At 42.1% G+C, this 13141-nt stretch overlaps 1 protein-coding gene across 1 annotated transcript in view; it reads right to left on the bottom strand.

Moving 5' to 3' along the window:
• Positions 1-2390: 2390 nt before the first annotated feature.
• LOC121275260 (anaphase-promoting complex subunit 4-like) overlaps positions 2391-13141 on the bottom strand; it is a 179104-nt gene continuing 168353 nt past the window's right edge. The window contains 2 exon segments of the mRNA XM_041182700.1: positions 2391-2630; positions 10919-11027. Coding sequence (XP_041038634.1) covers positions 2391-2630; positions 10919-11027 — 349 coding nt within the window.

The following is a 13141-nucleotide window of genomic DNA, read 5'->3' on the forward strand; positions in this document are numbered from 1 at the left end:
ACAAAAAAACTGCGGATGCTGGAAATCCAAAACAAAAACAGAATTACCTGGAAAAACTCAGCAGGTCTGGCAGCATCGGCGGAGAAGAAAAGAGTTGACGTTTCGAGTCCTCATGACCCTTCGACAGAACTTGAGTTCGAGTCCAAGAAAGAGTTGAAATATAGTTGACTGCTTTTATTGTAACATTTCAGGATTTTTAAATCATTGTAACTCCTGGCACTGCTTGAAAGTTTTATTTATGCATTCACACTGCAAAGCAGACAGTAAAGTCATCGAGTGGTGTCAGGAGGTAGAAGCTTCCAAACTGAATTAGAGAAAAAACTACTCCTAGCGTCAGGGCTTGTTCAGTTGGCAATCTATAATGTTTTAACTTTGACAGTTGAGGAGGTCAGAGATACACTCGTGCCTCAAATCCATGTGCAAGCCCATACAATTATAAAAACACAATAATTGTACATTTCACGCCAGACTAAATATTTAGCCTTGAAGTAGGAATTGACCACTGATGGTCAACTTAAATCCTGAAGAATCAGGGTGGAAGAGGGCAAAGTTATGCAGTCAGATTAGGCCTGGTCAAAATCTCACCAGAGCTGTTAAAAGTTCTGCTCCAATCCGCTCCAGCTCCTTGAAACCCAGCAGAATCCTTCCCTGGATGACTAGTTGGAAGAGGATAGGAGGTGGTACAGAAGGGACAGGGCAGAGGTCCTTTTTTAAATACGTGAGAAGTGAAGGGACCCAAGGAACAACTCAAATCTGGAGATTTCCAGGAACGTGTTGATACAGGAGCAAAGTCACAATGATCTAGCTATGTTCAACTGAAGTTTGTATTTTTCTTATTGCGCTATATTTCTGAATTTTTATGAGCATTTTTTGCTTTGTATTCCATGTTTACCCTGTCCATGGTCACTTCTCATTACAGTTACATTGTGAATCCCTCTCAATTAAACATCAGCCACAATATTCCCCAGATTTTTAAAGAATTAGAGATCCTATTCCCTAATCCAGCCAGGCAGGAGATCACTATGATGTCAAAGACTTCATGTGTACATATGCAGGAAATTTTGTGGTGTCAATAGCTGCACCACTTTATATATCCCTTAACCTTTCAACTCTCACATTTAAAGATATGTAAAATACCCCAACTTTTCAGCTTTTGTTTGAATCTATACTTCCCAGACCTGGTGACTTCCAGTGATTAGGGCCGTACACATGGTCTCTAATTGATTTTCAGCATGTGGTGCCCAGACCGACACGTCTCCATTTGCCTTTTCACTTGCACTCTCACATTTAAAGATATGTAAAATTTATAAATGTGAGATCAGTTCTGAATTTCAGTAATGAAACACATGATCAAAATCCAAGATGAACCAGTCTGATGTAATAAGGAAACAAAATAAAATTGTATACAGGACTTAGAAGTATTCACTTGGATGCATTTGCTATTACATACAAGTGATCTAAAGTAAATGAGATAAAGTTCTGAGAACATCCACACAGTACAGAGTAAGATGTTTCACTTATAATCTGGTGTGTCCTAATATTACAAAACACTTCCTGTACTGTAGTTACATTTAATGATAGTGCACAAGTCAACATGATTCAGATGGCAGAGATGACTACTTTTACACTCCATGCTAATGAAAAGTCTTTACATTATCATACAGAAAATAATGCAACATTTATTCATATGGCAATGTCAAAATTTCAGCAACACATAAATGGGTTATTTTGCATGTTTTTACTGTAGAACTGAAGAATTAGAGCCTCCTTCTTATAATTTTGTTTTCCTTAAGATAATTAAGATATTAGTGAAGAGCACCTTGTCAGCACCTTGCATTCCCCAGTCAGCACACTAAATCACCCTCTAACAATGGAGGGAAAGTTTTTGTGAAATTGTCAATGAATTTACAAAGAACAGACTCACAATCTCACTATGACTAGCACATATGAAAATTTAACTCATGTACTTTCACCTCCCAAACCTGAACGGTGCCCTCTCCTGTACCAGGGCAACATGTTAATTTCCCATGCTCATTTTGGCATCTTGTAAATTGATCAATTTACTGACATTTGCAAATTTGGGGTGGTTTTATGTCCTAGGGTCACATCTGGTAGGAATTACGCTCAATCAGTGCAAACTTATCAGTTGGAGTGGGTTCAAGTAAGGCCTAGAGGTGAAGAACAGTGTTGATTCCACTGTTGCGCCAAAGTAACAAATTTCACAGGACGTGCAATATGACCTAATCTGTGAAAATCGCATTCACGGCAAATTGCACCAGCCAATACTGACTCAGTATATATTAATCTCCAACATGTGTAAAAAATAAACTGGGTCAGTTCTGGGCAGACCCAGGCTGTACTTTTCATGACAGCAATTTACATTTAACTAACTAACTCCAGGTTCCAGGTACAGACTCCAGACTGGAAGCATCATCCTCAAGCAATACAGGGTTCTCGACACCAGCAGCATCGTTGACATCAGAATCATCTTGAGCATTCACTGTCTCTTCAATCTCATCCTTTATCCAACTAACATCTCGAGGCTTTGGCTCTTCCTCCTCTTCATCCACCTCTCCATCATCTTCTACATCCATTTCAAAAACACGCACATATCGCAAGTTTGAACTGAGCTGTGGAATTATGTTAAGTAAGTTAATGCAGACACACATTCTATGCACCTATTTCAGAACATCATTGAAATTTGATGAGGTTTTATACATATGCTTAATTTTTTTCATTAAATGTTTAGGCACACAATACAGAGTGGGTACAATGTGAGATTATTCATCAAAAAGTGGGGGAAAAAATCTGGTCATTTGAAGTTCCTACCAACCAGGTCAGACAGTGCTATCAAAATAACAGTCAGACTAATGGCACACAAGTGGTTTGACAACTTCAGGCAAGCAGCAGACATCCAAAGTTGCTGTGAGAGTTTTGTGAAAATGGCATTTTGTTGTCTGCCTCACCATTGAAATGCATTTAACTTCATAGCTGTATCCATTCAGTCTATGTGAGCTTAATGAACTGCTAATAGTTAGGGATAATAGTATATGTATGACATGATAATTGTTAATTACGGCCAATCGCTGGCAAGGTAAACCAACTATTACCCAAAGTGGAGTTTCATTCCTTCAAATTTAGAATTTTTCAGGGAGATTTTAAAAAGGTCAGATTTTAAACTTTCCTTACTTTTACTTGGTGCAGTTCTGGGGCGCTTCTGCCCAGTGCAGTAGCAGGCATGAAAAAAAGTGTTTTACCCCTTGGCCATGATGGGCGTATTGTCTGCTTCCTGTGTCATTAATTATGCAGCCACAGGAAAAACGCTGTCTTGCTGGTGGGCGGCCTCCGAATTGCCCACCACGCTGGTACCTCACTGTTTCCTCACTCTGGGTGTCATATCTAAACTGCATCCACACACATTGTTCTCAATGTTTGCAAGCACTGGATTGCTTCAGTGAAGACACGGCCCTGAAAGCCAAGAAGAGTCAGTGACCTGTCATTGGAATGCCTTTCGTAAGCCCACCATGATCATGATGTCCTCCACCCTGGCTCTGGCTGCAGGAGGTCCAGCAGCGTCACCACTCCGGCTTGGGAAGTGGTGGCAGTGGTGGTCAGTGCCAATGCTGCACAGAAGAGGTTTGCCATCCAGTGCAGAAAGAGGGTGAATGATCTCTTCTGTGCTGTCAGGGTAAGGTAACCATCTCATCACTCTAAACTCTCAAGCCCACACATTCACAGGCATCTCTCTCACTGCCAGCTCAAGGAACACCACCCCCTCACACACATCCTCACATTTCTATCTGGCCTCATTTCCTCTGGAGACTGCCTCCTTGGCCCTCACCATCTTGAGGCTACTTACACAGATCAACATGTGCCCTCACACACACCTTGGGATATCCCCCCTTTCCCAGTACAGCCCTTCCCCAGTACAGCCCTTCCCTTGCCTGAGGCCACTTCTCCCCCTTTCTCAAGCAAACCTTAGCCCTGCAGCTATTGAAAAGCCACCCCAGCCTTATGGCTGTTCTGATAGGTAGAGACCTGCCTGTGAGCCCTCCTAACAGTGATGTGAGGCTGCTTGTGAATCCTGACGCTGATGACAGTGAGTGCTGCCCGAAGCAAGGTAGGCAAACAAACCTCAAAGTTCCGAGCGAAGTGCAGCTTGGCAGGTGTGTGTTGCTTACGTACAGTTGTGAAACATGACGGTGTGCGTGGATGATCCAGTGTGGAGGAATGATGCCGGCGTGCAGGGCTTATAATGAGATGTTAAAATATTGAAATTAGATTCCTGGCATGGGGCGGTGGGAAAGGCAGCCTGCCATCGATAGGTGGAGTGGTTGATCGCGAACTGGTTTCCTGATGGCGTAAAACCGATTTTTGGCCTTCTCACCACATTGTTCGCTCACGCTGCCAAACACACCTGCCGCCAATGGGAGTGGAAATTCCGCCCTGTGTGTCTTATTCTCTCATAACCCAATCTTAATATTCATTTCCATTTCTATATTTCTCTTTCTGTCCTGATTTTACACTGAATTTACTCACTTTATCCGCACCCTGAGATCTTCCTCTGTTCAATTCACAACCCTTAAATTTGATGGGTTAAAATGCCTGTTGATTTCCTTGTTCACTCGGGTACTGTTTCTTCAGTGAAACGTTAACAACTTGAACTTTTAGGAACATTATGGATAAAAAAAACTGAGCTGACGGGTGCAGGGCAAATCTAACAAATGGCAAATGCTGCTAAATATCCTGCTTCAGTAAAATCTGGCCCATTGGATTTAACAAACTGAGTTTTATATATATAAAATAAGTTTAGAAACATGCATGTAGATACATTAGTAAAAGGGATAAAAAGGAATAAAATAATAAAATGTAGACTTTTTGGTGCTACAGTTTTTAAAATTATCCAGATGCTCCCTTTCTGGAAGTCAACATGTTCATTTTAAAAAACTTGTTTACCTGAAGTTTAGCATATTGTCGGTCCCATTTACGGTGCATTAACACATTTAAAACTTCACCAAAAAGCCTGAGGGTTAAAACCAACTGCAATCCCGATATAAATACTCCACATCTTGGGGATTTGTGCTAGTTTTTAACAAGCACACCTCCAGCATCAAAAGGATTAGCACAAGTATAGAGATCTTAAAGTATAGTAATGCAATACTTATATATACCCTAAAGTACAATAGATATAAGTGTCTATATGTAATGAAACCCCTTTTCCTTCATCACTTTATTCCTTCCCTGTAAATAAATTTTTCTGCTTCCTCATTTTCACATTCCCCTACATTATCTTCCAATTTGCAGACATTATATTTCGGGAGTCAATTTGCTCAATCGGTTCTCCCAGACTTGCCATGGAGAAGCAAATTAGCCCTGTTTTGCACTTTGCCCTAAAAGTCGTAAGAGATCATGTGCGCATACCCATCACATTCAAATGCTGTGGTAGTGCTTTAACCTTTGGGAAGATTTATTTTCATTTATCAAATATAACCTCATTTAAATATTATAACATCCACGTACTTAAAAGGCAGCTTTGAATATTGTAGAGTAACCAGTGATTGAGAAACATTTCAGACACATAGAATGGAATTTTAAACCCCAAAATGTGTGGGTTTTACTTGGAGGGCTTTAAATGTTAAAAGCCTTAAGTCAGACACTAACCCATCTTGAACCCATCAACTTTTGGGTTTAACTGAAGTAGTGGAGGGAAAATCAACCAACCCACTGGTAGGTGGTGAGTTAGTCATTTAACGAGGTTGCATGCCTCAGATAAATCTATTTCAAATTTAGTCCAACAGCTGAATGGAGACAAGGACTGCTAGATCCAGCAGTTAAGTACCTTTTCCACATAACTGCTTCGGCTCCCAACCATGAAGGGACACTCCCCATTGGCTATGATCTTCCACTTTCTCCTCAATTTTTCCAATCCCTCCCTCCTTTACAGTCTCCAGATGTGGACTTCTATCTCCATCCAATCAACCCCCAAAAACCTGCTCTCCCCCCCAGCCCGATGGCCCCCACCTTAGGCCTTTCCGATCTCTCCCTTCTTCATTTCTGTTCCTTGGCTGTAGTCTAGTGCTAAAGGCTTACATACACGACAATCAGTCAATCTTTCAATCTGGCTGACTGCGGCCAGGAAACAGGAGACAAAAATGTTAATGAGATCCTGCTGTTAAATTCGGCAGCACCTGACCAAATTGTAAAATAGTCCTGCACCTCCACTAATTGGCTATTGTGACTGTAGATTTCTAAAACACATGAGGTATTGCAGAAGTCTCCATCGAGAACATCTTGCATTCACATAGCACCTTTAATATAGTAAAATATCCCAAGTTGCTTCAGAGGGGCATTATTAAACAAAATTATCAAAATTTGACACTGAGCCATGTAACATATTTTGGCAGCTGAACAAAAACTCAGTTAAAAAGGTAGGCTTTATGGAGCATCTTAAAGGGGGAAAGAGAGGCAGAGACACAGAAATGTTTAGGATGGGAATTCCAGAGCAAAAGGCCTAGGCAGCTGAAGGCATGGCTACCAACAGTGGAGCGATAAATATGAGGGTATGTAAGAGGTTAGAATTGGAGTAGCACAGAGAACTCAGAGTTATCAGGTTAAAGGAGAAGGCATGTGGAGTAGGGTTGGGGCCATGGGGGAGTGAAGTGGGAAGGGCCTGGTGTCTTCGCCGTGGTGGGAGGTTGGTGTGAAGTCAGTCAAGGGATGAAAATTATGGACCTAAAGAGCAGGGTCAGTACTATCTGCATGTGGGCCCATCTCAGAGTGATGGCTGGCAGAAACCTTACTGGGCTTTGAGTTCACCTACAACATTTCAATTATGCCACTAAGAGTGATCTCAGACAATGTCCTTTACAGTGCAAAGAAGGAAGGGACAGCTGAGCCTGCAAGTTCAACCATGCACCAAAGAATGGCAGGTACAACACTAACATGAATATTCAATAAAGAGTGAACAGAAAACCCACAACATAGTTTCATCCACAATAAAAGAAATGTCCCCAACTTTTATTTATTTATTCATGGGATGCGAGCACTGCTGGCTAGGCCAGCATTTATTGCCCATCCCTAAATGTCCTCGAGAAGGTATTGGCGCAGTCCATCTGATGTTGGTACACCCATAGTGCTGTTAGGAAGGCAGTTCCAGGAATTTGATCCAACAGCAGTGAAGGAATGGTGATATAGTTCCAAGTCAGGATGGTATGTGGCTTGGAGGGGAACTTGCAGGTGATGGTGTTCCCAGGCATTTGCTGCTCTTGTCCTTCTAGGTGGTAGAGGTCATGGGTTTGGAAGGTGCTGTTGAAGGAGCTTTGGTGAGTTGCTCCAGTGCATCTTGTAGATGGTTCACACTGCTGCCCCAGTGCATCACTGGTGGAGGGAGTGAATATTTAAGCTGGTGCTTGGGATGCAAGCGAGCTGCTTTGTCCTGGCTGTTATTGAGCTTTGAGTGTTGTTGGAGCTTCACTCATCCAGACGGATGGAGAGATGGAGGGTATTCCATCACACTCCTGACTTGTGCCGTGTAGATGGTGACAGGTTTTGGGGAATCAGTAGTTGAGTTAATAACTGCAGAATTTCCAGCCTCTGACTTGCTCTTGTAGCCACAGTATTTATATGGCTGGTCCAGTTCAACTCCCATGTAATCATCAATGTGTGCCAACCATGATGTGTGCCGAAACATTTAGCTCTGACTAAGCTAATTTCAACAAATAGTGATGAATAAAGTGAAGCCAATGTAATGTGAAACAGTTTCAAGTGCAATTTAAATTTGAAAAACACCTGTGCCACCTTCATACACTCAAGTCTTGGTTAATGGCAATGGGGTTGGGCAGGAAAGTTGTGGCTGTGATGCACAGACTCCCTGTTTGACCAGGTGGCTCTTTTATAGCACACCCATACCTGCTACATTGTCAGCTGATGGCAGGTTTCACCAATGAATACCTTCCTCCTCTGCTGCATCACGCCTGCTTTCCACGCCTGCTTTCCACGCATGTGATTGTATGGGAAATGGGAATGAGAGAGCGTAAGAGGTGCACAGTTCTGGTCACGACATTGGGAATGGCAGGCTGTTGACAAAATCCCCAGCTTGCATTTGGGCAACCTGACAAGTTCATACATTCCAATTAAACAGAGGCGCTTTAGGAAGTGATCGGGAAACCCCATGAAAGTATCAGGTCAGATATTTAAACATTAATTACCAATTAAGTGGTAACTGTGGGAATGCTTTGTTGGTAGGAGCTGGGGCGGGCGGTGGGGAGCCATGAGCATGGGGTATTCAGAGAGTTCAGGGTTACACTTCCATGTGGCTTTTGACTTGTTTGTTATCTAAACCATGTCTCTATAAGGCTGGCATGGGGTTCTCTGGTGTATCTGTAGCCGTGCTGGCCACTTCATGCTCCTCTTCCTCCTCCAGGGAAGATGACGAATGGTCTGCAGCTTTGTCCTCCTGCAGCTTAATTCCTCTCTGCAGCACCCTGCTGTGCAAAGCACAGCAGACCATCACCATGGTAGAGATATGCCAGTGCCTATTAGAGTGTCATCAGAGCTGTAAAGGTATCTGAAATGGCTTGCTCATTGATTGCCCTGTTGATGTGGCTCCTGTTGTGCCTTTCCTGAGCACCATTGCCAGGATTCCTGACAGGTGAATCAGCCTGGTCCTCCGAGAGTAGCCCTTATGACCAAGAAACCACCTGCTCACTCTGTTCTACCCTTGGGATAAAGTCAATGGTGCATGAGAGTCTTGTGGCACCTGGTTCATGTTTGTTTAAAGGTGGTGTGCATCAGTCAGCTTTGTGCAGAACAATGGATGACAGTGAGTTTGAATGTTGTCTGTTGAGATGGAGATTTTAGCAGGAAGCTGGAGAGAAAGGAATATGTATGATAGCAAGTTGTGTTGGTCAGAGGAGTGCTGTGCAGAAGAACGCCAGGGAGGTGAGTGATGGCTGCCAGCTGAGAGTTGTAGGAAACTCACCTTATTGTACTTCATGAGGCTATCAGACATTTTGCGGCACTGGATCCAGGTCCTGGGCCAGACTCCTTCTGTTCACTGCCTCTGTAACTTGCAGGTACACCTGCTTGGCAAGACTGGCTGATCTCCTTCTCTTCTTGCTCTCACTGCACTCAACATGACCTCCAGGGAAGTGTCCGAGAACTGGGATAGCCTTCCCATGCCATGCTTCCATTCTCCACCAGTTTATTGCTTCCCACTTGTATCTTGAATGCTTCACTCAAAGTCCTGAGTGAGAGTTCTGCTGGGGTCCCTTTAAATAGAGATCCTTCATTGCTTGTTTAGGAATGTCATCTGCCCATCCTCCCAATTGGCAGGCAACTTGGAAGCTGGATGATACTGCCACAGTTTAGTGAAAGAGCCTCTGCAAGGTCTAGTAATTAATCAACCAAAATCCCAAATCGGAAATGGTCCTGCTGTTTCAGTGGGGACTAAGCTGATAAAATTCTGGGCCCAACGTCTTTGGTCTTCCCAATATTCAGTTGGAGGAAACTTCTGCTCATCCAGTACTGAATATTGGATAAACAGAGTGATAATTTCGAGACAGTGGAAGGTGATGGTGAGGTAGAGATGAATGTTATCAGCATAGATTTGGAACCTGGCCTGTTTTCAGATGATGTAGCCAATGGGCAGCAGATAAATGAGATGCAGGAAGGATCAAGGAAAGAAGCTTGGAGGAACACCAGAGTAATGTTGCAGGAGTGGAAAGAGAAGCCATTGCAGCTGATTGTCTGGCTATGATCGGATGGATAAGAATGGAGCCAGGCGAGAGCAGTTGCACCTAGCTGGAGCAAGATTGTGTCATTATCATTAAAGTTATTGGTTATAATCTGAAAACATTCCATGATCCAATAGCCTATCAATATTCACGGCATAGGTTTACAGTTACTCTGACGAGTAATGAGAGATGCCAACAACTGTGAAGCTTACCTGCAGGATGAGTTGTCGCCTTTAGAAGACAAAAGGGAATAAGTGGGAAAAACTAGACTAACTTTTCTGATTAAACAATTCACCTGGCACCCAGAACAGGAACCGTTTTAATTAATAATGCTTGATCAAGTACAAGGTGAAGTTTAGAAGCAAACTTTAAATTATAGAGTGAGCTAACTCATGAATTCTATTGTTCTTGACATTTGTAGCATGTTGTTAAAATGATCAGCCAATGGCTAGCAAGAACAGCACAAGTTCATCAGTTAGAAATAATTTGGAGTCCACAGCATAGCTAGCACCCACACCCATTGGCAAGTTTGCTGAATTTTCAAACTCACTGACTTTAGAACACCCGACAAGATCACTGCAGTACAATTTGCGGTCCTTAAAGTTCCTTGGTTTTCTAATAATATAGCAATTAAAAAATCTTAAGGCACGTATGTACAAGATAGCTATCATAGGGACTGGAGAAGTACATCAGCGAGTTTCCACATTCATTCACAATCATTCCTTGCCAATCAACATCAACATTTATGTTAAAGCAAAAAATTATGTATCTATTTACATAGCACCTTCAATGTAGTGAAACATCCCAAGACGCTTTATAGCAGCCTTGTCAATCAAAACTTAACACCAAGCACATAACGAGATATTAGGGCAGGCAACAAAAACTTTGCTCAGAGGTAAGTTTTAAAGAATGTTTTAAAGGAGGTAAAAGAGGCAGAGAGGTTTAGAGAGGGAATTCCAGAATTTTGGGCCAACGTAGCTGAAGGCACAGCCGCTAATGGTGCCAGGATTAAAATCAGAGAAGTGCAAATAGCCCGAATTGGAGGAGAACAGAGATATCAAAGGATTGTAGGGCTGGATCACGTTACGGAAATAGGCAACAATCAGCCTCTGCATACCAGGCCTTTAAGGCTATGGGACAAAGTTAGAGTTGAAATATATGTACTGGTTTATGAAAACACTTACCACACAAGATACTTTACGAATACCATTTACAGCAATATATTGTGCTTTCATATTCTCTAAGGTCTGGGACTGATTTTCAACTGGAATTTGACTGGTCTGCTCATCTAGCCTGTAAATAAAACCAAAACTCAATTTGGAGTACTGAACTGAAATTTGGCAGAGCAGCACAAAGAACAACATATAGGGCTGGAGTACTTCTTTTTGAAGTAAAAGTAAGATACAGATATTATTGAAAGTGGAAGCAGTGAAACTACTTTGCTGTTTACAGGTACAAAATCTTGTGCACAAAAATATAATTCAACAACAATGAATCTCCTTTTTACCATCTAAATGCTTAAAAGGAAATTCTATTTCAATTATTTAATAGCTTAAGCATTGATAATCATAAGAAATAGGAGCAGGAATGGATCTTACAGCCCCTCAAACCTGCTCCACCATTCTCTAAAATCATGGCTTGATCTTCTGTCTCAACTCCACTTTCCTGCCAACTCTGTTTAGTAGGAATGTTATGATTTGTTTTATACAGTTTAGATAGATGGAAATTGAAAGCATTGTTTATTATTTTCACTTCATTGACAAATGTTTAAAAAGGGTGAACAGAATATCCATTTACTCTTTTTTAAAATGTTGGTCTATCCAGTAGATTGTACTGCTAACTGCTGTCTTTGAGGCCCATGCAAAATTATTTTGTGGGAGATGGAGTTGTAAAGTCAATTGATGACTAAAGTTACATTCCTTTGCTTCAGTATGGCTTTTTTCATTCTTTAACTTTAGCATACATATATTAGATTAATAACTTTAAAATTAGGGAAGCCCATGGGGATTGAGGCTTTTTCAAAACATTTCTATCATATGGTCTACAGTACAGTTATGAAAATTTTAAAAATATTGTTATATCGAACACTTGAAATTAGTGAAATAAATTAAGGTAGTCAATGATGATCCATTTATAAAGTGGATTTGTGGGAATTTTTAAAAATTCATTCATGGGATGTGGGCTTCGCTAGCTGGGCCAGCATTTATTGCCCATCCCAAGTTGCCCTTGAGAAGGTGGTGGCGAGCTGCCTTCTTGACCTGCTGCAGTCCATGTAGTGTAGGTACACTTATGGGGCTGTTAGGAAGGGAGTTCCAGGATTTTGACTCAGCATCAATGAAGGAACAGCGATATATTTCCAAGTCAGGATGATGAGTGACTTGGTGGGGAACTTCCAAGTGGTGGTGTTCCCATCTATGTGCTGCTCTTGTCCTTCTAGATGGTTATGGTCATGATTTGGAAGGTGCTATCTGAGGAGCCTTGGTGAATTCCTGCAGTGCCCCTTGGAGATGGTACACACTGCTGTTCTTGTGCGGAAGTGGTGGAGGGATTGAACGTTTGTGTATGTGGTGCCAATCAAGCAGGCTGCTTTGTCCTGGATAGTGTCAAGTTTCACGAGTGCTGTGGGAACTGCACTCATCCAGGCAAGTGAGGAGTATTCCATCACACTCCTGACTTGTGCCTTGTAGATGGTGGATGGGCTTTGGGGAGTCAGGAGGTGAGTTACTCATCACACGATTCCAAGCCTCTGACCTGCTCTTGTAGCAACAGTATTTATATAGCCAGTCCAGTTCAGTTCTGGTCAATGGTAACCCCTAGGATGTTGATAGTGGGGATTCAGCGATGGCAATGCTATTGAACATCAAGGGGTGATGGTTAGATTCTCTCTTGTTGGAGATGATCATTGCCTGGTACTTGTGTGGCGCGAATGTTACTTGCCATTTGTCAGCCCAAGCCTGGATATGGTCCAGGTCTTGCTGCATTTGGACACGGACTGCTTCAGTATCTGAGGAGTCGCGCGAATGGTGCTGAGCATTATGCAATCATCAGCAAACATTCCCACTTCTAACCTTATGGTGGAAGGAAAGTCATTGCTGAAGTAGCTGAAGATGGTTGGGCCGAGGGCACTACCCTGAGCAGTACCACTGCTTCCCAGTTATTCTGTTGTAACTGAACAATAAGACTAAGGATTAAAATAATTGTTTAAAAATGACATGAGAGATATCAGCATACTGCTTATGTACAGGATTGTATGACTTCAGCGGACAATTTTATGTATAATATTACAAAGCACAACAGTGCAGACAGAAAATTTACATGACAGAAATTCCCCCTCCCATTCTTAAAGTAAAAAGCACCATTCCCTTTCAATAGGAATGAATATTCGGGCTTTTTGTTCATTCACACCC

Source organism: Carcharodon carcharias, chromosome 1 (assembly GCF_017639515.1).
Source record: "Carcharodon carcharias isolate sCarCar2 chromosome 1, sCarCar2.pri, whole genome shotgun sequence".
Lineage (NCBI taxonomy): Eukaryota > Metazoa > Chordata > Chondrichthyes > Lamniformes > Lamnidae > Carcharodon > Carcharodon carcharias.